The 25,409-nt window shown below is 46.9% G+C and overlaps 1 protein-coding gene across 2 annotated transcripts in view; it reads right to left on the bottom strand.

Moving 5' to 3' along the window:
- LOC144683376 (N-fatty-acyl-amino acid synthase/hydrolase PM20D1-like) overlaps window positions 1-25,409 on the bottom strand; it is a 112,271-nt gene that overhangs the window by 58,232 nt on the left and 28,630 nt on the right. For both annotated transcript variants that reach the window (XM_078546329.1, XM_078546331.1), the window contains exons 4-6: window positions 19,562-19,695; window positions 12,640-12,759; window positions 6,886-6,961 (exon numbers count right to left, since the gene is read on the bottom strand). In XM_078546329.1, coding sequence (XP_078402455.1) covers window positions 6,886-6,961; window positions 12,640-12,759; window positions 19,562-19,695 — 330 coding nt within the window. The remainder of the gene's footprint in view (window positions 1-6,885; window positions 6,962-12,639; window positions 12,760-19,561; window positions 19,696-25,409) is intronic.

The raw sequence follows: 25,409 nt of genomic DNA, 5'->3' as shown, positions 1-25,409 counted from the left end.
TGACGCGGGGGTGACATCGGGCGTGCGTCCCAACGTCATCGCGCGTCATTTAGATTTTCTGTTCGGCGGGTGCACAGCCGACTGTCAGAGGCCTATTAAGGCCATTTAAAAACTAATTAAACCAATAAACTGAGCTGCCCGTCCAACCTTATGGTAGGCGGGGCAGGCGAAGAGCCCAGGCGGCCTTCGCATTTTTTTATAGAGCCTCATCCACGGGCGGGATGAGGTTTCATGAAGTGTTTATAAATTGAGCAAAAATTAAAAAAGAAAGAATTCATTGACATGTCCCAGCTCACATGACACTGTCACATGAGGGGACATGTTTTAAAATTTTTTTCTTTTCTTGATTCAGCTTTGAAAAACTTAAACTAATCTCCTCGAGGCACCTCTGTGGCCTCAGGGAGATTTCCGTGCTCTCTCTCGTGCGCGATTGTGTGAAAGAGCGCAGGCCCCGACTCAGGGACTCACAGGGAGTGCTCAGCGCTCCAAGGCGCGTGTCACGCTGAGACGGCCTTAATTGGCCCGTCCACGTAAAATGGCGGCGCGGACCTGATTGGGGGGCCCACCCCTGCACAACCTCCCCCCCCCCTCCCCTCCAACGGGAGGAAAACTCTCCCCCTTGGTGTCCAGCTGTGAACTGAGCAAGGAGAAACATGCAAACGATTTAGAACATTAAGATGTGGAGATTGCAGTTCAAGGAAAACATTGTTTCTGATCTTGATGTAAGCCAGTTTGAAAAACATCCATACACATTTGGAGCGTAACCTCAAGAGGAATGCAGTATTTTTTTTTTTTAGAAATTTGCAACATCTGAGTTTCTGGTACAGATAAGACTAATAGCAAGAATATCCAGCTGCTTAATCCTGAGACTGTCACTGAACTCATTTTCAACTTGTCGCTTTGATTCTGCTGTTCATTTTATTCTGATTCAAATGAGCTGATTCCTGATGCAGTTGCATGTTTCAAGAAACCAGGTTTTGACAGAAACGAAAACAGAAAATGCTGGAAAAACTCAGCGTCGGTGGAGAGAGAGAAAAACAGGGTTAACGTTTGGAGTCCGCACGACTCTTCTTCAGAGCTAAAGAAAAGTGAAAATGTGATGAAATTTATACCGTTTTAGTGGGGGGGGGAGTGGGGCAAGTGGAGCTGGATAGAAGGCCAGCGATAGGTGGGAACAAAGGAGAGATTGCCAAAGAGGTCATGAACTCTAGGACAAAGGAGGTGTTAATGGTAGTGGTACTGACTAAAGGAGGTGCTGATGGTGGCATTAAGGTCAGAAAGCAGAATGTGGTAATAGCAGGACAAGGGTAAGCACTCTGGAAAGAACGACATGAACAAGTGACAGATGGCCCTTGTGGGGGTGGGGGTGGGGGTGGGGGGAGGGGAAAAAATTGAAAATAGGATAAAAGGTGGGGATAAAACAATGAACAAAAATGAAAATAGATAAAAATAAAAATAAGTGGATGAAAAATAAAAATTAAAAAATAAAAATATGAAAAAAGGGGATAAACAAAGGGGTGAGGACGGAGGAGCGAGTTTTGACTGAAAATGGATCTGTGCCTCCGATTGAAAACTCCATAACTCTGATCTTATACAACAGGAGTAAACTACAAAAGCTATTGGTGCTGAGACCCCAGTCAATGCAAAGATCAAATAAACGGAAGGACAAAAAAAAAAACCTTTTCTCGGACAATATGGAACTTCCGTGCCTCATCTTTTGAAGTTCCTAGTGCGTTTGATGGAAGATCAGATTAAGATTTGAAAAATAGCCACAAATGGTTGTTTATGCTGCTTCTCTGAGTTCCTAATTTGTGGCATGAGATTAGAAGGAATTCTGTGACCATGACATCTGTTTGAGCAGGATTTGAATTCATTTTTTCCCTTTGGCTTTCATTTTTCCCCTTTCAAGTCCGCCTGAATTGAAAGCAGAATCTTTACAGTACAGAAGGAGGCCATTCAGCCCATCATGTCTGCACTGGATCTCTGAAAGCGCATTCTACCTAGTCCCGCTCCCCTGCCTTATCCTCGTAACCTTGCACTTTCTCTCTTTTCAGGTAGCAATCCAATTCCCTTTTGCAACCTCGGTTGAAGCTGCCTCCACCACCTCTCTCAGGAAGTCTTATTCCAGACTCCAACCACCCTCTGGGTGAGAACATCTTTCCTCACATCGCTTTTACACCTTTTGGCAATTATTTTGAATCTATGCCCTCTGGTTCTTGATGCTCCCTTGAGTGGGAACAGTTTCTATTTACCCTGTCTATGCTCCTCTGATTCTCCATTGTATTTTCTACCTGACATCTGTTTTTTTCATTTGTTCATGGGATGTGGGCATCACTGGCTCAACCAGCCCATCTCTAATTGCCCTTGTTCAGGGGGTATTTAAGAGTTAACCACATTGCCATGGGTCTGGGGTCACATGTAGGCCAGACCAGGTAAGGACAGCAGATTTCCTTCCCTAAAGGACATTAGTGAACCAGATGGGCTTTTATACCAATTGGCAATGGTTTCACAGTCATCATTAGGCTTTTTAATTCCAGGTTTTTATTAGATTTGCATTCCACCATCTGGGATTCAAACCCAAGTCCCCAGGCCATTACTCCCGGGTTTCCAGTCCAGTGACAATACCACTACACCATCAGCTCCCCCACTACACCATCACCTCCCCCACTACACCATCGCCTCCCCCACTACACCATCGCCTCCCCCACTACACCATCGCCTCCCCCACTACACCATCGCCTCCCCCACTACACCATCGCCTCCCCCACTACACCATCGCCTCCCCCACTACACCATCCCCTCCCCCACTACACCATCACCTCCCCCACTACACCATCACCTCCCCCACTACACCATCGCCTCCCCCACTACACCATCGCCTCCCCCACTACACCATCGCCTCCCCCACTACACCATCGCCTCCCCCACTACACCATCGCCTCCCCCACAACACCATCCCCTCCCCCACTACACCATCCCCTCCCCCACTACACCATCACCTCCCCCACTACACCATCACCTCCCCCACTACACCATCGCCTCCCCCACTACACCATCGCCTCCCCCACTACACCATCGCCTCCCCCACTACACCATCGCCTCCCCCACTACACCATCACCTCCCCCACTACACCATCGCCTCCCCCACTACACCATCGCCTCCCCCACTACACCATCGCCTCCCCCTTCTTCCTACTTCTTCCCCTGCTCCCTACTTCGTCCTTATCATCTTCTCTGCTATCTCTTTTGTCATCCAGGGCGCTCTGGATTTATTTGTCCTACCTTTCCCCTTCGAGGGAATATGCTTTGACATTGCCTGCAATACTTTTTTATTTGAAGATAGCCCATTGTTCAAGCACCATCATTTCTGCCAACATTTGATTCCAACTCACAGTGACATTTTCATCCCATCAGAATTGGCTATCCTCTGATTAATTCTCCCTGCTCTGGATTGTTCCTTGTACTATGGCCAAACTTAAACCTTATCATACAATGGTCACTGTTCCAAAAATGCTCTCCCATTGATACTTGATCCACTTGGGCTAACTCATTCCCCAGGACCAGATCCAACAGTGCTTTCCCTCTCATTGGACCGGAAACATCCTGCTGCAGAAAATGACCTTGAACACATTCCAGGGACTCCCGCCCCTCTTGTCCCTTTGCACTATTCCTATCCCAGTCTATATTTGGATAATTGAAGTCCCCCATTATAATTTATAATTCTTGCACCTCTCTGTAATTTCTTTGCAGATTTGTTTCTCTATATCCTTTATACTAGTTGGTGATCTATACACTACACCGATCAATGTTATTGCACTTTTTCCATTTCCCTCTAGCCAAAGAGATTCCTTGGCCCCTCTGAAACATCCTCTCTCTCCGGTACTGTAATGTCATCTTTAATCAATTCTGCCACTCCCCACTCCTTTTCTTCCTTTCCTGTCTCTCCTGAACACCTTGCACCCAGGAAAATTTAACGCCCAGTCCTGACCTTCTTGGAGCCAGATCTCGGTTATAGCAATAATATCATATTTCCATTTGTCAACCTGTGCCTGTAGTTCACCAATCTTATTAACCACACTCCATGCATTCACAGACATGCACATTAAGCCTTATTTATGCTTTTTTACTTATCCTCTTACTCTGACCCCACCTAATGACTTACTGTTGCCTACTCTAATTCTATCAAAGTCTCCAAGTATTCTATCCACCTTGATAATACTCTCCAATATATCCTCCTTATCAGTTAAAACTTCCTAACTTCCAGCTGCCAGTTCCTCTCCTCTCCACTCTGAATTTCCCCTCAGGTTCCCACCCCCCTGCCACGCTCCCCAACAGCACTGGCAAACCTACCCGCGAGGACATTAGCCCCAGTCCTGTTAAGGTGTAGCCCATCCTTCTCGTACAGGTCCCGCCTGCCCCAGAACCGATCCCAATGCCTCAGAAATCTAAAGCCCTCCCTCCTACTCCATTTCTTCAGCCACATGTTGAACTGCTCAATCTTCCTATTCTTATGCTCACTAGCACGTGGCACTGGGAGTAATCCTGAGATTATTGCTCTGGAGGTCCTGATTTTTAATTCCCTTCCTAACTCCTTAAAATCTGCTTTCAGGACCTCATCCCTTTTCCTACCTACGTCATTGGCCCCAGTGTGGACCACGGCCTCTGGCTGTTCATCCTCCCCCAAAAGAATGTCCTGCAGCCGCTTTGTGACATCCTTGACCCTGGCATGAGGGAGGCAACAATACCATCCTGGGGTCATGTCTACGGCTGCAGAAATGCCTGTCTGCTCCCCTGACTATGGAATCCCTGACTACTATAGCATTTCCACTCTTCCTCCTCCCCTCCTGTGCAGCTGAGTCACCTGTGCTGCCATGGACTTGGCCTTCGCTACAGTCCCTCTGAGGGACCATCTCGCTCACCAGTATCCAAAACGGAAAAGTGGTTAGAGAGTGAGATAGCCTCAGGGGATTCCTGCACTACCTGCCTGTTTCTCTTAGATAGTCTGGCGGTCACCCATTCCCTCTCTGCCTGTGTATTTCTTAGCTGCGGTCTGACCATCACTCTAAATGTGCTAAGCACGTAATCCCCGGCCGGGCGGATGCACCACAGTGACTCCATGAAAAGGACAGGGGAGACAGTGGCACAGTGGCTATGTCACTGGACTAGTAATCCAGAGCCCAGAATGGTCTGGAGACATGTGTTCAAATCCCACCCATGGCAGCCGGTGGAATTGAAATTCAATCATTAAACCTGGAATTAAAGGCTTGTCTCAGTACCATGTGACCACCAAACTCTCATTGATTATCATAAAAACCCATCTGATTCATTGATGCCCTTTAGGGGAAGAAATCTGCCATCCTTACCCCAGTCTGGCCACACAGCAATGTGATTGACTCTTAACTGCCCTCTGAAATGACCTAGCAAGACACTCAGCTCAAGGGCAATTAGAAACGGGCAGCAAATGCTGGCCTTGCCAGTGATGCCCACATCCCATGAAAGAAGAAAGAACACAGATCTAATGGCTATCTTGTTACCATGGCATCCTGCATTGGAAACTAAAGGGCATTCACCTTTCCATATCAAAATACAATGGATATCATGATATTATTCAGGCTAAAATTAACAATCAAGTTTATTTAGTGGTTAAGCATTTACAAAAAAACTGAAGACATAGAAGTAACTAATGTTATGATATTTGATTTTCACAATAATTCAACTGTATAAAAGCAATATAGGGTCAAAAATATTTTGACTGCATCTCAAATGAAATGTTACACGGGCAATATTATCACAGATTTATTCCGCTGCCTTAAAGTAGTTTTTAAAAATTCATTCACGGCATGTGGGCTTCGCTGGCTGGGCCAGCATTTTATTGCCCATCCCGTTGCCCTTGAGAAGGTGGTGGTGAGCTGCCTTCTTGAACCACTACAGTCCATGTGGTGTAGGTACACCCACAGTGCTGTTAGGGAGGGAGTTCCATGATTTTGACCCGGCGACAGTGAAGGAACGCGATATATTTCCAAGTCAGGATGGTGAGTAACTTGGAGGGGAACTTCCAGGCGGTGTTGTTCCCAGTTACCTGCTGCCCTTGTCCTTCTAGGTGGTAGTGGTTGTGGGTTTGGAAAGTGCTGTCTAAGGAGCCTTGGTGAATTCCTGCAGTGCATCTTGTAGATGGTACACACTGCTGCTACTGTGCGTCGGTGGTGGAGGGAGTGAATGTTTGTGGATGTGGTGCCGATCAAGCGGACTGCTTTCTCCTGGACAGTGTCCAGCTTCTTCGGTGTTGTAGGAGCTGCACAACACTGGCAATCAAAGCAGGAAGTGGAGATACAGGGAAAACCCATGCATAGAATTACATAGAATATATAGCACAGAAACAGGCCATTAGGGTCAACTTGAAATGCCTCGTTTCAATGCACCTACCTCAACCCAACCTATCAGCAGATCAAAGTGCAGGCTAGGCACTCTGAGAAACTTAATGCACAACATATGTGTCTCCCATGTGGCGATGCCTGAGGTAAAACAGCTGAATTTGGATGAGAGAGGAAGTTTAGTGACACTTCAACCATGAGAATTAATTATTGGCTTTCGTCATCTCATAGCTTTAGGCCAAATGGTGATCAACCTCAATGGTTCTACCAATCCCACTCCCAGCAGCAATCATAGGCTAATGATAATGTCTGGTGTAGTTAACAGACAGTTTTAAGTATTGCTTTTCTCCCACAAAGGCAAAAAAACACATCTTGAAAATGCAGCCACTCTAAAGCTGTATTTAAATCACTGTCTGTCTAGAAAGTGTAATACAGGAATGTTCCTGTTTGAAGCATGAAGGAATTGTCCTTCCATCGTACACCTGATCAACGCTTCCTACAGAGACAATCATACCTGAGGACTCAGGTGTTCAAGCAGTCCACGCTCTGGTCCTTGCCCAAACATTCTGGGCATTGGGTTATTTTCCAATCTGGAGATAAAGAGAAATAGTTTCCAGTATTACAAAGCACCTTTACAAATGCTTGTGAAGTCTTTCCTTCTGAGAAATTTCTCAAAGGCTAGAAATCTCTAGCCTTGGAATTCTGACAATGCAGAAGGTAATGGACTTCACTTGTCTGTGTTTTTTAAAAATCAATGGGGGAGGTATCCAAATGGGTCTACATTTACCACTAATTGTATTATTACGCGATTCAATCTAGTCTATCAAAGTCGTGAAGTATTGGTACAATAAAATCTTAGGTTAGCTATATGCATTTTATGGATTGGCTGGAGTTTACGCTATGTGTCAGCCATGGTTCAGCGAGAGCACTCTTGCCTCTGCACCAGATGGTTGTGGGTTTAAGGCCCACTTCAGGACTTAAGTTTGAAAGTCAAGGCTGACAGTGTAGTGCAGTATGGAGGGAATGCTGCACTGTCAGAGGGCTTTCTTTTTGATAAGATGTTAAACCAGAGCCCCCTCGATGTAAAAGATCCCATGGCACATTTTTTGAAGAAGAGGAGAGTTCATCCTGTTGTCTTGGCCAATATTTAGCCCCCAATGAACACCACAGAATCAGAAGATCTGGTAATTATCACATTGCTCTCTGTGGGGAGTTTGCTGTGTGCAAATTGGCGGCTGTGTTTTCTACATTGCTACAGTGGCTACATTTCAAAGTATTTTGCTCGCTGTGGAGTACTTCAGGATGTTCTGTAGTTGTGAAGAGTGTTATATAAATGCAAGTATTTCTTTTTGCTCTTCAAGTGATGGATGGTTTGCAGTATTGCTTTCGTGATAAATTGCTTTTTGTATTTGTTATGCAAATAGGTTAATGAGTATGTAAAAGGTGCCAATTACCTCTTTATATTACCACCCACAATTGTGCAATGATTGATGAAAGGGCAGGTAATGCTTCTGTTGCAGTATAAGTATGCCAAGACTGCTGAAGTAGCTGAATAGCAGACAAAGGCTCAAAGATGAATGACTTCATTTCCCATTCAATACCCTAGCTTTGTAAATTGTGATTGGGAGCTAAATTTGGCTTTTGTAGTTTCAAAGCAGTGATGAGTCCAGCTGGAAGCAGCAGATGATACAGTGTCCGAAAGCTGCGAATTTCTACATACGGAGCAGAGAAACAGATAGTCCAGCCTGCTTCCCAGCTGAGAGAACCTGGGGGAGCTTCACTGCTGAGCTGGAGGCATGTGGAGTCAGTGGGGACACCATGGGTACACCTTGAAGCAGGCAGAAAAAGTGACACTGGCCGATGGCCGCGTGTGCCTCCAATCCACCCCGCCCAAAGGCGGCAATAATCAGCTCCGTTTCCAGGCTGTTCAGGAAAAACCTGGGGAAGAATTCCTGGGATGTTCCAGGCCATTCACTGCGCTCCAGTTTGCCTACACCTGACGCAGGTACCTGAGCCTATAGACAAACTCAGGGCGCTTACATTTAGCGGAACTCAGAAGGCCCGATTTTAACCCAGGCGAGCAAGCAAATTGTGGTAGTGACTTAACCCCCATTGGGATGTAATTTTAACCTCCTGTTGTTTTAGCAGGTGGGCGTGGCTCCCTGTGGTGTGGGAAGTCCTGCTTTAAATATGCAGATCGGGCCGTGAGAAAACTTTCATCTCAGGTCTGAGTGGGGAGGCCAGTGTGTCTTCCTCGCCAGACCGATCTGGCAGCGAGTGATCCAGGACCGGAAGGGGCGCAGAAAAGCAGTTATTTAAAAACGATTTCCACGTGGGCCGGGAGAGTTCCCCCAGGTCCCACAAGGAACCCTCGGGGTTCCCCTGCCCAAGCTTCCCAGCTGCTCTAGCCCCCGCCATGATGCCCTCCCGACCTGCCCACCTCATCCGACTGCCCGAGGCCATTCAGACCTCCCGCTGCCCAAAGTCCTGTCTCTGCCCCTCCACCTACGGAGCTCCCTGTCGGGAGCGAGAGACTCAGCACAAGCACGTAGTCGAAGCCCAGGCCCTTAACCGACCGATCCCCCATGCTGCGTGGGATGGGTGGACTGTTTGCCATTCATCTCGACCCCCCCCGTTGGCCTCACTCCCAACCCGAGTTAAAATCAGGGCTTCAGCGTTTAGCTTTGTTTTTAATCCCTGTCTTTCACTGCGTTGTGAAGCAAGCTGTGTCAGAGCAGTAGAATCTCGAGCTAAATGTTTTGAAGGAACACAGCCAGGGGCCAGTGAACGTCGATCCGTGACCTGCTAATCATTCCTGTCATTCCACAGCTGGTCTTCCATTTCCTCTCCGCGCTCTGATGTTTTTCTGTGGTATTTCCCCTCGTTGAATTGCGAACATCTGCTCATTTCCGATGCTGCACTGAGCACGCCAACAAGCAGAGCGGATGATCTCAGACATGGGGCAGGGTTTTCTGCCTGTCGGGCGGGCCGGTGAGGAGAGGGCACCGAGCCGATCGCCGCCCGCGATCGGCTCCGTGCCGCCATTTTAACATGGGCAGGCCAATTAAGGCCCGCCCAGCGTGACGCACGGCCGTTAGCGCTCAGCGCTACCTGTGCGGGCGGGAGGGAGAGTCGGGGCCTGCGCACAAAAGAGCCCAGGAATCTCCCTGAGGCACGGAGCAGCCTCAGGGGGATTAAGTTCAGGTTGAAGGTTTCAAATAAATTCAGATGAAAATTATTCAGACATGTCCCCTCATGTGAACTGTGAAAAAAAATATTTAAAGTATTTAATAAAGCCTTCAGGAAACCTCCCGTGGATGAGGTTTCGTGAAAAATGCGAAGGCCGCTTAGGCTCTTCACCTGCCCGTCAACCTTGAGGTTGGATGGACAACATTGATAATTAGTTCAATTGGTTTTTTAACGGCCTTAACAGACCTTTGACAGTTCGGCGGGCGCACAGCCACCTCCGGTGCACGCCCACCGAACGAAAGATCGGAATGACACACGGTGATGTCGGGACGCACGCCCCACGTCACTGTGCGTCATTTTACAATTCGGCGCGCTTGGCCCGCCCCCGCACGCCGACATAAAAATCCTAGCCATTAATACGAACATTCAAATTAGGAGCAGGAGGAGGCCATTTGGCCCCTCGAGCCTGCTCTGCTATTCAATAAGATCATGGCTGACCTGATTGTGGCCTCAACTCCACATTCCTGCCTGCCTCTGATATTTTTTTTTTAATTCCTTTGTTGGCTAGGCCAGCATTTATTGCCCACCCCTAGTTGCCCCTGAGAAGGTGGTGGTGAGCTGTCTTCTTGAGCCGCTGCAGTCCGTGTGGTGTAGGTACACCCACGGCGCTGTTAGGAAGGGAGTTCCAGGATTTTGACCCAGAGTCAGTGGAGGATATATTTCCAAGTCAGGATGGTGACTAACTTGGCGGGGAACTTCCAGGTGGTGTTGTCCTCATCTGACAGCTGCCCTTGTCCTTCTAGATGGTAGTGGTTGTGGGTTTGGAAGGTGCTGTCGGAGGAGCCTTGGTGAGCTCCTGCAGTGCATCTTGCAGATGGTACACACTGCTGCTACTGTGTGTGTCGGTGGTAGAGGGAGTGAATGTTTGTGGATGTGGCGCCAATCAAGTAGATATCATTTGACCCCATCCCCCTTGTTAGTCAAGGATATATCTACCTCAGCCTTAAAAATATTCAATGACCCTGCCTCCACTGCTCTCCGGTTAAGAGAGAATACTCACAATTTCACTTGCAAACTGTTTCACAGCTAGTGATATGGGATGGATTTACCCAGGAAAGTGGGGGCAGGGAGGTGGGGTGGAGGGGGCAGCTAGGGTCAATGGCTTTTGCGTGCATCTGAAACACTGCCGGAATGTATGCAGAAGAAAAAAAGACTTACATTTATATAGTGCAATCACAGTTACTGGACACCCCAAAGTGTTTTACGTCCAATGAAGTGCTTGTGAAGTGTAGTCGCTATTGTAATGTAGGAAATGTGACAACCGATTTACACACAAGCTCACACAAACAGCAATGTGATAATGACCGATCATCTGTTTCTGTGATGGTGATTGAAGGATAAATATTGGCCAGGACACTGGGGGTAACTCCTCTGAGAAACGGTGTCATGGGAGCTTTTGCATCCACCCGAGAGTGCAGACAAGGCCTCCAGTTGACATCTCAGGCCTCTGGCAGGGCAGCACTCCAGCTGTACTGTGCTTGACTTTGGACTCAGATCCTGGACTGGGCGTTGCAACCACAACCGTCTGAGTCAGAAGCAAGAGAGCGACTAACTGAGCCACAGCTGACACACAAAAGGGGGAAAATGGCACACACACAATGTTCAGACATGGAAAACAAGTGTCTTTGTTAGGGAGGCAGGACTGCACAGCTTGAAGACATCTCCACTCATGTCTTGATTGCTTGCCATATCATAAACTTTGGAGAAACACAAATTGATCCTACTGTCAGTTTCCCTACTCTTCCTTGTTCTATCCGACAAACAGAAGCAAAGCCTTTCTGTGTCCCAAACACAAATCTCAGTGTAGACACTGTGCTTACTGTACAATGTACATTAGGACGAGATTCCATTGTCAACCTATTACAGATAAAAGGGCTGCACACATGTGGTTCGTTTAGATTTAATTCTCTATCCATTTTAATACTGATATCAGAGGAAGTAATAGACGCCTAAAAAGGCATTTTCTTCATCTGTAACTAATGTTCTGATGGTGAGATTCCCATCCCAGCAAAATAGTTTCAATGGAGAGTGTGATTGAGAGCAGCACTTCCTCACAAGAATGGAGGAAAAATTGTGGAGAGTGAGAGGCCCAGCTCAGGGTTATCCTGCGCACATCTTGGTTACAAAGGAGACGTGACAGAGGGCCAAGGACAGCTGAACAGCTTGCATTTATAAAACTATAATTAACAACCCAAAGCGCTTCACAGAGGAAGAAAAATTGAAACTGACCCTTTCTGGAGGGGGTCAGAGTGATGACTGTTGTTTGTCTATAAAGAGATGGATTTTCAGGAGGTTTTTAAAGGCAGAGGGACAGACGGGTTCAGGGAGACTGTCCCAGAAAGTGGGGCTGAGATAGCTGAAGTTTCTGTCATGGACAGCGCATTGGACAGCATGGACAGGAGGGCAGAGTTGGAGGACCGGAGGCCATGAGATAGGACGTTAAGTATGGAAAAGGTATTGGAGGTAGGATGGGGTCAGGTCATTGAGTTATTTGTAGATGAGGGTGAACTTGATGCATTCAGGGACAGGGAACCAGTGTGGAACAATAGAAACAGGGCGGGGAGTGAGTGGGACTTAGCGTGGGTGAGAATGCAGGTGGCCGAGTTCTGGACAGGTATGAGTTTTGTGGAAGATGGGAGCCAGAGGCTGGGAAGCCGGGGAATTGGACGTTGGAGAAATCAAGTCTAGAAGTGACCAAAGCAGGCATTAGGTTTTTTGGTTGTGAGGTAGGGGCAGAGTTAAGCAATGTCACTAAGATCCAAGCATCCTTCTAGCAGGCTGGACAGAGACCAAAAATAAATCGTTACAGACAATAGAATGCCTACAAACTTGATAACTTTCTTCACTTAAAATGTCATGTATCATTTTCTGCTCAATACACTGTGAAGAATGTACATTAAGGCAGGGAACTGAGGAAGATCAGAAAAAGGTTACACAAGGGAGGAAACATCATACATTAAACAGTATAGAAATACCGTGAGAATTGTGTGACGATTGCATGCACCAGTCTGTCACTCACTTGGACACTGCAGCAGCCAAGATTCCAATGCTGGACTCCTTCGCTGGCATTGAGGAATGGCCAGTTCCCATGTTCACACTCAGACTAATGGTAACATATCCTTTTTCAGAGGTAGCTATACTGGAGAGAATAAGACACACAATGTTTTTAAACTTAAAATTCAGTGCATTACGTCCATTTTAAACAAAAGCAAGGAAAACAATGATTATGTGCTGCCTACAACAACAACAATTTGCATTTATTTAGCGTCTTTGACCCAGTAAAACTTCCCTCGGCACCTCAGAGGAGTGTTACCAAGCAAAGTTTGACACCGGGCCACGTAGAGAGATATTAGGAGGGGTGACCAACAGCTCGGTCGCAGAGGTAGGTCTTAAGGGGTTGAATAATTTCAACCTAGAATGCTGTATTTCTAGGCTGACCCTACAATGCCCTCACCTTGCAGCCCAACATCAGGAGCTATGGTTCATGCCAAAGTCTAAAATGGAGGTTGTTAGGTAGCTGTCAATGCATCAGACGATAGTAATCACACTGAGCGATTCAGATTAAACAATAGAAAAATTTCCATTATGCCGCGCTTTTCATATGTAGCTGAGCACTTGACAACTAACAAAATATTTATGAAGAAAGCAAAATACTGCGGATGCTGGAAATCTGAAACAAAAACAAAAATACCTGGAAAAAAATCAGCAGGTCTGACAGCATCTGCGGAGAGGAACACAGTTAACGTTTCAAGTCCGTATGACTCTTCATTATAACTAAGAAATAGAGAAATAAAAGGTGTGGCTATGGGTGCCTGCATGGGCCCCAGTTATGCCTGCCTCTTTATGGGGTATGTGGAACATTCCTTGTTCCAGTCCTACTCCGGCCCCCTCCCACAACTCTTTCTCCGGTACATCGATGACTGCTTCGGTGTTGCTTCATGCTCTCGTCTGGACCTGGAAAAATTTATTAATTTTGCTTCCAATTTCCACCCCTCCATCATTTTCCCATGGTCCATCTCCTTTCCCTTCCTTGACCTCTCTGTCTCAATTCCTGGTGATAAGACTGTCCACCAATATTCATTACAAGCCTACCGACTCCCACAGCTACCTTGACTACAGCTCCTCACACCCCGCTTCCTGTAAGGACTCCATCCCATTCTCTCAGTTCCTTTGCCTCCGTTGCATCTGTTCTGATGATGCCACTTTCAAAAACAGTTCCTCTGACATGTCCTCCTCCTTCATTAACCGAGGTTTTCCACCAATGGTGGTTGACAGGGCCCTCAACCGTGTCCGGCCCATCTCCCGTGCATCCGCCCTCACACCTTCCTCTCCCTCCCAGAACCATGATAGGGTACCCCATGTCCTCACCTATCACCCCACCAGCCTCCGCATTCAAAGGATCATCCTCCGCCATTTCCGCCAACTCCAGCATGATGCCACCACCAAACACATCTTCCCTTCACCCCCCTTGGCAGCATTCCATAGGGATCGTTCCCTCCGGGACACCCTGGTCCACTCCTCCATCACTCCCCACACCTCAACCCCCTTCCACGGCACCTTCCCATGCAACCGCAGAAGGTGCAACACCTGCCCCTTTACTTCCCCCCTCCTCACCGTCCAAAGGCCCAAATACTCCTTTCAAGTGAAGCAGCATTTCACTTGCACTTCCCTCAATTTAGTCTACTGCATTCGCTGCTCCCAATGCGGTCTCCTCTACATTGGAGAGACCAAACGCAGACTGGGTGACTGCTTTGTGGAACACCTTCGGTCTGTCCGCAAGCATGACCCAGGCCTCCCTGTCGCTTGCCATTTCAACACTCCACCCTGCTCTCATGCCCACATGTCCGTCCTTGGCTTGCTGCATTGTTCCAGTGAAGCTCAACGCAAACTGGAGGAACAGCACCTCATCTTCTGACTGGGCACTTTACAGCCTTCCGGACTGAATATTGAGTTCAACAACTTTAGATCATGAACTCTCTCCTCCATCCCCACCCCCTTTCCGATCCCCCCTTTTCCCAATAATTTATAATTTTTAATATATTTTTTAAATATATATTTTTCTTTTCCCACCTATTTCCATTATTTTTAAATGTATTTCCATCCATTGTTTTATCTCTACCTTTTAGCCTAATTCGATCCCTTCCCCCCACCCCACCCCCACTAGGGCTATCTGTACCTTGCTCGTCCTGCTTTCTACCCTTAATGTCCCCATTAGCACATTCCTTAGCTAATATCACCACCGTCAACACCCCTTTGTCCTTTTGTCTATGACATCTTTGGCAATCTCTTCTTTGCCTCCACCCATCACTGGCCCTCTATCCAGCTCTACCTGTCTCACCACCCCCCTTCAACCAGCTTATATTCCACCTCATTTCTATATTTCTTAGTTCTGATGAAGAGTCATTCGGACTCGAAACATTAACTGTGTTCCTCTCCGCAGATGCTGTCAGACCTGCTGAGTTTTTTCAAAATATTTATGAAGCCCATGAATTAAAAAAGCAATTACAGCAGCTAGTTTGTGTTCAACAAAGAACCTCCAATTGCCCTGGGGAAAATGAACAAATCATTTGTTTTAGTGACATTGCCTGAGGGAGAAATGTTGGTCAATACATCTTCAAATAGGGTCAAGTGGGATCTCTTGTGTCCAACGCAAGGAGGGAAACGGGGCTTTGGAATGGCACTGAAATATCAGCCTGGATTACGATTTCAAGCCTTTGGAGTGGGGTTTGGACCCAACCGGCTCACTCCTTTGTGGAAGGAGACCTGTCATCGTGAGGGAACATTCTGACACAAGTGAGGTGGGATGGGGAGATGCTCCTGGCCTCCTCTCTCATTTTCCAGTTTGTCAGCTTGCTGGGTTTTTCATGGCGAGGTCGGGGGGGGGTTGGGGTGGAGAGTTGGGGGTGGGGGAGAGCACCTGGAGAATACTGCACTGTGGCAGGCATCTTGGCTCCCCCTAACCAGGGAGTCTCTAAACATGCTCAAGGCTTGCAGGATGCATTTCATTTTTTCGACCCTGCCACCTGTATTAGACCTTACCTGGGGGTGAGCTATGCCTGGGCTGCTACAAAATGAATGATGCTATCCATTGGGTTTTGGGAGCAATGGAGAATGGCACAAACACATAGTCTTCACTCCTTACAGACCTATCAGTGAATACTTTAAAAAGTTCCTATTTATTACATTTTTTAGCACAATGCATTGAGCATGAGATGCGCTGCATCCCTGCATCTCGTTTTTAGCGAAAGAGGCTGTCCAACAAGACAATGACGTCCCTCACCTGAAATTCCCATGGGGGTTTCGCCAGAGAAATTGGGGGAAGCCCCTGGAGAATTTGCACTGTTTCATCAGGGTTTCCTCCAGACCTTCCACCAAAGTCATGGAGGCCGATCTGGAGAGCCGCGTGCAAATTCAGGGAATGTTTTCCTTGGTGCACACACAGCAGAGGCCTGGGGTGTCTATCATGCAATGCAATTGCGATACCCAGCTAGGATGCAGAAGGCAGAGATTGCGGGGCTCTCCATATCATTTAACCGCGGTTAAAACTTTAGCAACGGTCTCTCTGCATGATGTGATATGAAGAATGCCTAAGACTCGTTTGGGTACAAGGCTGAACTATGCTGAAGGCAACAGTATAAATGTGGCTATGATTACTTTCACATAGCACAAAGCTAGGAATTTTGCTCATTACAAATATTATTTTCTTCAATTTGTACATCAACACACAAAAGAACAAAATGCTGCAGCAGAATCTCTCAAATGTTATAGTTAGTTTTACGTTTGTGCTGGTGGGGTAGGTATTTTAATTAGACACACAAAGCAGCTTTCACAACAAGTGGATGTCAACTTTAGTGTCTACATTGTGAGCTGCTCCAATGTGATTTAGTGCATAACATTTGTAGCCGGCTTTGTGGTATCTGTGTGTTTGAATACTTTTCAGTTTCATTGAGTCTTGCATAACTGGAGTGCAATTTCTGGCTCAAAATCCAACAGTGAACTCAGTGGGAATGTTTATTGGTCAATTTAATTTGAAACTTTGGAACTGTAATGATGATTTATGTTCTGCACATTCAACACTGACATTTAAATATACAGCCCTGTAACATGCTAAAAACATTCCAAGATATTCCTGTGATTTCAGGCTGTGGCTTAAAGCATAGTCAAGCTCAATGCTGGTGAATAACATGTGCAGAGTGCGATGAGTTGCAAAAGCATGACTGTTGCGCACACATGACTGTTGTAGAACTAGCAGCAGCTAAAGTCTCCACCATAGCAGGGAGGTGGCCCTTAAGCCTGTTATTTTTTTTAAATGTTTTTGTTGGATGTACAGGCACTCTTTTGTTTTTACAACACATTAGGTAGTCCCCACAACCCAAACTGTTATTTACACTCAGCCTCTGCTTTAATAAAAACAAGACTTGACATCAGAATGACTTGCTGGCAGGTTGCTGTGTTGCGGCATGTACAATGGTGGGACATTTCTGTCTAGGGCTCTGCACTTCTTTTTTCAAAGAGTACTTGATGTGTTGGATGTGAGGTCCTCCTTTCTTCATGTTTGGAAGTATTTACCTCCAACACCCCTATGTTTTTCTTTAGGATTTCAGCTAAGTCAGTTCACCAGGATTACGGGTGGAAGCTATGGCTTTGGGAGCAATGAACAATAGCACAAACACATAGTCTTCACTCCTTACAGACCTATCAGTGAATACTTTAAAAAGTTCCTATTTACTACATTTTTTAGCACAATGCATTGAGCATGAGATGCGCTGCATCCCTGCATCTCGTTTTTAGCGAAAGAGGCTGTCCAACAAGACAATGACGTCCCTCACCTGAAGTTCCCATGGGGGTTTCGCCAGAGAAATTGGGGGAAGCCCCTGGAGAATTTGCACTGTTTCATCAGGGTTTCCTCCAGACCTTCCACCAAAGTCACGGAGGCCGATCTGGACAGCCGCGTGCAAATTCAGGGAATGTTTTCCTTGGTGCACACACAGCAAAGGCCTGGGGTGTCTATCCTGCAATGTAATTGCGATACCCAGCTAGGATGCAGAAGGCAGAGATTGCGGGGCTCTCCATATCTTTTAACCGCGGTTAAAACTTTAGCAACGCCCTCTCTGTATGATGTGATATGAAGAATGCCTAAGACTCGTTTGAGTACAAGGCTGAACTATGCTGGAGGCAACAGTCTAAACAAAAGAGTGCCTAGCATTTCCTTTGCCTTTGATTTGGAGACATGTTGGCACGGAAAAATGTTCACTCCCAGATAACAGCTGGAAATACCTAATTTATGCCACAACTAACTGAGAAAGCACCATGCTCAGAGTTAAATTCCATGAGGTTTTATTTCAGGATTGAACTAGTAACCAGCCTTTCAGTCATCTCGGGGTAGAGGGCGGGCACAGGGGAAGACTGAGTGAAATTTATATTCTTTTGTTACAATCCTGTGGAGGCCGATAATTTTAAAGAAGAAATTCGAGCTTCCAGTTAGTAGCTGAAAGAATGGCACAGGGTTTCATTTTTAGAAGTTGAATGTAACAAAAGACCAAAAGCAACATTGACTAAACAGTTCGGGTGAAGAGTCATACGGACTCAAAACGTTAACTGTGTCCCTCTCCGCAGATGCTGTCAGACCTGCTGAGTTTTTCCAGGTATTTTTGTTTTTGTGTTGACTAAACATTATCTTTGTAGACAAGTTATACTTTAAACCACAGAACGGAATACCCTCCCTCCCCTTTTTACTTTAGCACAACCAAAAAACGCACTCTGCACGGGTCTACGTAACACTGGCCTTTCAGTAGACATTCCGTTCTCCCAAAGTCAGTCCAAAGTGATTCTTAGTTTCCAAGGGTTTCCTTCTGAACTTTTCCTTTCCCAGCCCAGAATCTTTTAACTCCACAGCTGTCTTTCATGGTACAATTTTTCCTGGAGACCTCTCCCTCTAGCTAAAGCTAGGCAAACTTTCCAGCCTTGTTTCAACATCCCATAGATTTGGTCTTTCCAGTCCAAGTGTAGGCTTCTGCCTACATTCCTGCGTGGTGAACCAGAGACTTTCAGCCACTTGTTGCTCTCTCTCTCTCTCTCTTTCTCTCTCCTGGCCCTGGTAGTCTAACTGTGACTGAATGTTTTTAGGAATATCTTTGAAATTCTTCCCCTCTCAAAGCCAATTTCCATGGTAACGTGACTCACATGGGCCTGCATCCGGCTAGCAATGTTGATTAACTATCAGCATTGAGAGCCCAACTCTCTTTTAGCTTGGAACTAAATGGACAGATTAAAGCACAACTGTTTACAATCCAACATTTTTCGGAGACTTTGAGACTCCCGGTCCATCCACTGTTAGCACATAGGCTGCTGGCATTGTCTCCAAGCATAAGCACCTTGCATATGCTTCCTAGTCAAACAATCTGGACCCCCTTTAATTTCTAACAATAAAACCACCCAGGCTTGCTGTCAGGAAAGCTTCAGAACAAGGAACATGACTTTCCCTTCACTTTACAAATTAAAGACACGGTCCCATAATCTTATCAACCTCATAATTGTAACACTTTCCAACTATCCGAAAGACCGGAATAACAAATGGTGATTACTATACTATTATAAAAGGCTTTGTGATTAATAAATTGTGCCTCATAGGGATGGGTGTTAAGTGTGACTATGTCAGCTCTTTCACATGATTAACAATTAATTTTTACTTCTGTATAAACTTATAGCCTTGCATAAGAGAACATTTGCAGATTTTAACCCAAAAAAGTTATTCAGTCCAACATGCGTTCTGGGCATTTCCTCTACAGGCTCATTGGGAAAGGATCAGCAGCTAATTACATGCTAAGGAATTCTACATTCTGTGTTTAAGTAGGTATCAGCTGTTCATGCAAAGGAATTTCCTTTTGGCGGGTGACAGGAGAAGATGTTGTTTGAACTTGGGGGGATGCTGAGGTACTTACACTGCAGCATGTTTGTCCAGTCCTGGTATGATTCCACTGAGTATAGCTGAGCCTTCATCCAGAAGGAAGGAGAGTTTTGTTCCTCTGGACTGCAGAACTGTTGCTATGTTCCTGGCTCCGCTGTTTCCTCCAACCTGTACAAAAGAAAGTAAGACTTCCATTTAAACAACATCTTCCACAACCTCAGAATTAAAATTCGGAATTGAAAGCTAGTCTCAGTAATGGTGACCGTGAAACCACTGTTGATTTTCATAAAACCTCATCTGGTTCACTAACGTCCTCGAGGGAAGGAAATCTGCCATCCTTACCTGGTCTAACCTACATGTGACTCCAGATCCACAGCAATGTAGCTGACTCTTAAATTCCTTCTGAAATGGCCTAGCAAGCACTCAAATCAAGGGCAACTAGGGATGGGCCTTGCCAGTGACATCCACATCCCATAAAAAAGAGTAAATAAAAACCTTGCGACTTCCCAAAGCCCTTTACTGCCAATGAAGTGCTTTCAGAAATGTAGCAAATGAGACAGTCAATTTGTGCACTGCAAGGTCCCACAAATAGCAATGTGATAATGATCAAATGATTTGCTTTTTCAGGAATGTCGCTGAAGAGATAAATATTGGCCTTGACAGCAGAGAGACCTCCCCTGCTTTCTTCAAATCATGGCACAAAATCTTTTACACCGACATGAGAAGGCCTCAGCTTATGACCTCATCTAAAGGACAGCACCTCTGACAGTGCCACACTCATACACTGCTGCACTCTCACCCTGGACGTTCTGCTCAAGTCTCTGGATGGCAGAACTGTTGCTATGTTCCTGGCTCTACACTTCTCCAAGTCAGAAGGCAACAGTGATACCCACTGAGCCAGAGCTGACACCTAAGGTCTGAATGTCTAAAACCTGAGGACAGGTTGGGTCTGGACTCATTGGAGTTTAGAAGAATGACCCTAAGGGGGCTTGACAGAGCAGATGCCGAGATGGTGTTTCCCCTTCTGAGACCAGAACCAGGGGACACAGTTTAAAAATCAGGGGTCTCCCATTTAAGATGGAGATGAGGAGAAATTTTTTCTCTCAGAGGCTTGTGAGTCTGTAGAGCCCTTTTTCCCAAAGAGTTCATTGGGTCATTGAATACTTTTAAGGCAGAGGTAGACATATTCTTGACTAACAAGGGAGTGAAAGGGTAAAGGGGCTAGACAGGAAAGGTGAGGCCACAATCAGATCAGCCACGATCTTATTGAATGGCAGAGCAGGCTGGAGGGGCTGAATGGTCTACTCCTGCTCCTAATTTGTACGTTTGTATGAACCAACTTTGTCCTCTCTGGATCCAAACATGTCTCATGGCCAATACTTAAGATTTTGTTGTGAAAATTGTAAGATCTTTTTGTGGTACTTGTGCTTCACATCATATTAAAACAGGAAGCACTAACTGGATGTACCTTACCCTCTCAAACAGTTTCAGTACATTTGTTGTGTTTACTCTCTTTACGGTATCAGCAGCGTATGCAATATTAAGACAAGAAGACTAATGGAATGCTATCCTTTATTACAAGAGGGATTGAACGTAAAAGTAAGGATGTTATGCTTCAGTTATACAGGGCATTGATGGGGCCGCACCTCGATACTATGTGCAGTTTTGGTCTCCTTATCTAAGGAAGGGTGTAAATGCGTTGGATCTGGTTCAGAGGAGGTTTACTAGATTGATACCTGGAATGAGTGGGTTGCCTTATGAGGAAAGGTTGGACAGAGTGGGCTTGTTTCCAATGGAGTTTAGAAGAGTGAGGGGTGATTTGATTGAAGTATATAAGATCCTGAACGGCCTTGACAAGGTGGACGTGGAAAGGATGTTTCTTCTTGTGAGTGAGTCCAGAACTAGGGGGCACAGTTTTAAAATTAGGGGTCGCCCTTTCAGGACAGAGAGGAGGAGAATTTTTTTCTCTTGGAGGGTTGTTAGACTTTGGAACTCTCTGCCTCAGAAGGTGGTGGAGGCGGGGTCACTGAATATTTTTAAGGCAGAGGTAGATAAATTCTTGTTAGGCAAGAGAATCAAAGATTATCGGGGTTAAATGGGAATGTGGAATTCGAAATACAAGATGATCAGCCATGATCTTATTGAACGGCAGAGCAGGCTCGAGGGGCCGAATGGTCTACTCCTGTTCCTATTTCTTATGTTCTTATGTAATATTAGTGGCAATATGTTTCTTAATTATTTCAGAAAAGAGAGACATGTTGCCAAAGCTTTTTGTCTTGCCCGGCGGATGCAGGGGGTGGGGTGCGTAACTTCCTGGCTATGATAAACACAAGACTGGGTCACAAGGTTTGGCAAATGTCTCTCTTTTCAGCAATATTCAAGTTCTATACTAACAAACGACTGTATGTTTCTTAGCTACTTGTCAAAGAGTTTCATTGAACATTAATAGACCTGTATTTTTTTTTTTAATTCATTCATGGGATGCAGGCATCGCTGGCTTATATTTATTAATTGCCCATCCCTAATTGGCCTTGTTCAGAGTTAACCAAATTGCTGCAGGTCTGGAGTCACATGTAGGCCTGGCCAGGTAAGGACAGCAGATTTCCTTCTCTAAAGGACATTAATGAACCAGATTTTTTTTACAGCGAATCGGCAATTGTTTCATGGACATCTTTTAATTCCAGATTTTTATTCAATTCAAATTCCACCACCTGCCATGGCCTAGATTTGAACCCAGGTCCCCAGAGAATTACCCTGGGTCTCTGGGATACTAGTCCAGCAACGATACCACTACACCATCGCCTCCCCCCATCGTTAAGAGACACACAAGAGACAAACTGCATGGCCGTTACACTGGGACACAGCAGCCTTGTAAAATCCAGACCCATGCTGGGAGCAATTGATAAGATGTCAGTGAGTCACAACTGTTCAGATGGAATTGATCTATAATGCATGATAAAGGTGTTTGAAACTGCCTTCTGCACTTATAATGAGGTTTCAGTACATCTAAGTTTAAATGCAAAATGATTTTGAAACCACGTCTCTCATCCATTGAGTAATGAAGGCCACTTATTTGAAGCTTCTGAGGCAAAACTTGCAGAAAAAAACACCCTGTGGGTGGCTTCTTAGTCAAACAAAAGGAATTTTATTTACACGAGGGCTTCCATGGCTGCTCGTGTCCAACAAGCCCCTCATATTTTCCGAGGGAACCCCTCCCTGGAATTTATTCTCCAGGGCTAGTCACACGTTGGTTGAACAAATCATGTGACCCTACTCAGTTGAACTGATCTTGAAGTGACAGTCATCGCAAACCTGTTCTCATCTCTTCCTCTTGAAAAGCTGCTATTTCCACTGCTCCTGACTGCTATTCATTGACATCACAAGACGCACATTTTATTTTAAAGCTGAAGGCCTCAGGCTTAACTAAGTTTATGTTAAGCAATGAATATTGCACTGCCCTTCACACTTGAGGCAAGGCAGGAGGGGAGGGAACAGACAGAGGAAAGTCTTTCCCAAGCCCTTTAAAGGAGAGAAGACACAGCATTTTTATATAGTTCATTATTATGTCCTTGTGACATCTCACAGCGCTTTGTAACCAATCGTCCAAGATATCTGCACTCCTCCAATTCTGGCCTCTTATTCATTTCCAATCATACCTGCTTCACCACTGGTGGCCGTGCCTTCAGTCCCCAAGGCCCCAAGCTCTGGAATTTCCCCCCTACACCTCTCCGCCTCTCTACCTCACTTTCCTCCTTTAAGACGCTCATTGAAACATATCTCTTTGGCCAAGCTTTTAGTCATCTGGCCTAATATCTCCTTAAGTGGCGAGGTGCTATACCTTGTTTTATAGGGCTGAATTTTCCTTTCGTTGGGTGGGCCCGGGAGTGGCTGCAAAACTGACCACTGCTCTCGATCGGGCCCCGACCGCAATTTCACACTGGCAGGCCAATTAAGGCTCGTCATTGGCCAGGAAGGCCGAGCAGGGGTGGGGACCTGTTAGCCAATGGGTCCAATGACGGCCAGTATAAAGAAGGCCCAGGCAGGCTGCTGTTCAGATGATGCATTTGAGTGCAGCAGGCGGGAGGGCAGGTCGGGTGAGCGCTCGGACCCCCACTTTCCCGATGAGTGTCTCACCGTCCTGCTGGAGGAGGTGGCTGCCAGGAGGGACACCCTTGTCCCCAGAGATGGGAGGAGGAGGCCAACGCAACTCACAAAGAGGGCATGGGAGGAGGTGGCAGCCTGGGTGAGCAGCCAAGATGTGGTGTGGCGCTCCTAGGTGCAGTGTCAGAAGTGCTTCAGTGGCCTGCTGCATTCAGGAAGGATGAGTACCATGTTGGCATGGGTCAGTGTGCAGAAGTGTTAAGGTGTGGCCTTCCCCCCACCCCCCCGCCCCCCTGTGGGCCTCAGGGGTGTTAGAGTCTGAGTGCCAACTGTCAATCACGCTGCAGCTGGTCAAGGGGGTGAGCCCTGGCGGCTTGGACTGAGTACCTTGCGGCTCGAGGGCCATGACTTGGATGTGCCCTGCGAGGTGTTCCTCAGGTGGGGTTGGCCAGGCTGCAATGGCGCTGCAGGTAGAGAGGGAACTAATCAATGCTCCTCTGTCCTTTCAGGAGAAGACAAACCATAACCAGGCCGAGAGGGCACGTACAAATGGAGGCCCACCCAACCTGGTGCTGCTCTCCCGGTTTGAGCAGGATGCCCTGGAGCTGAAGAGCCGGCACGTTCCCCGTGCAACCGGGCATGGAGAGGATGGGGTGCCAGACAAAGGTAAAGGCGCAGTGCACAGAGGTGAAACTTTCAGATTGTGCAACCATTCTAGTGCAGTCTCCTCATTGATGGGAGCCTCAAACCTGGAGTCCCCATTGATCGTTGGAAGACAATGGCCCCATGATGCAGATCTCCATTGTCTCACCAGATGCCAGGCATGCACAGTGATAGTGTGATGACTTTAACTAATGACATGTCCTTGTTATCCCTTTAAGGTTCACCAGCACACACTCGCTCTCTGGGCCCCAAAGGGCCACTCCTGACACCAGAGGACCACCGGGCTTCACTTGCACCTGCATCACACCCGCTCTCTGAAGCAGGCACCAGTGCAGATTCCAGTACCTCTGAGGGCATTAGACTGGCGGCTAGTATCTCGGTGCACATTGGTGAGGGCACTTCACACTCGCTTGAGGTGCAGGCGGAGGCAGAGAGTGCTCAGGGTGCTGGCAGTCGGAGGAGCGCTGGAGACCAGGACGATGCTGAGTCGAAGGCTGATGATGAGCCTCTGGAATCATCCAATAGGCAGCAGATGCTGGATGTCCAGCGAGATGTGTGGGAGGATCTGGTGGAGATCCATGAGGGTGTGCGTGCCATGGTCTCCATAATGGAGGAGTCCATGCAGAGCATGAGCACAGCATTGACCATCATAGGCGAGCGCACTGCCTCCTCCATTGGGAAAGTGGTGACTCTCATGGACAGGCAGCTCCAGGGACAGAACGTGGGGTTCCTGGGGTTGCGCTCAGACCTGCAAACCCTCACACAGGCACTGACTTCGGGTGGTCAGTGTCCGTGTGGGAGATGGATGAGGCACCCAGTATCCCATCAATGGTGGGCAGGGAGGTCCACAGCAAACTTATGTCGGTGCACGAGCTGCTTGTTATCTCTTCGGGCTCCTCTCAGTGGCTCCAAATGATGGCAGCAGCTCCTCCTCCCCTCTGCCAGTGACCGTGGTATCTGATGAGGCTGGAATGACTGGGGAGATCCCAGCCATGGCACTAGCCGCTCCCTCCCAGGCGGGGCCAGCATGGGCTCCACTGGCCAGAGGACGACCGCCAAGGTCATCAAGGCCAACAGGACAGCAGGGTCAGCAGGCTGTCTCCAGTGCCGGTGCCAGT

Source organism: Cetorhinus maximus, chromosome 8 (genome assembly GCF_964194155.1).
Source record: "Cetorhinus maximus chromosome 8, sCetMax3.hap1.1, whole genome shotgun sequence".
Lineage (NCBI taxonomy): Eukaryota > Metazoa > Chordata > Chondrichthyes > Lamniformes > Cetorhinidae > Cetorhinus > Cetorhinus maximus.
The sequence above is the reverse complement of the archived record's forward strand: the minus strand, read 5'-3'. Positions and strand labels throughout refer to the sequence as shown.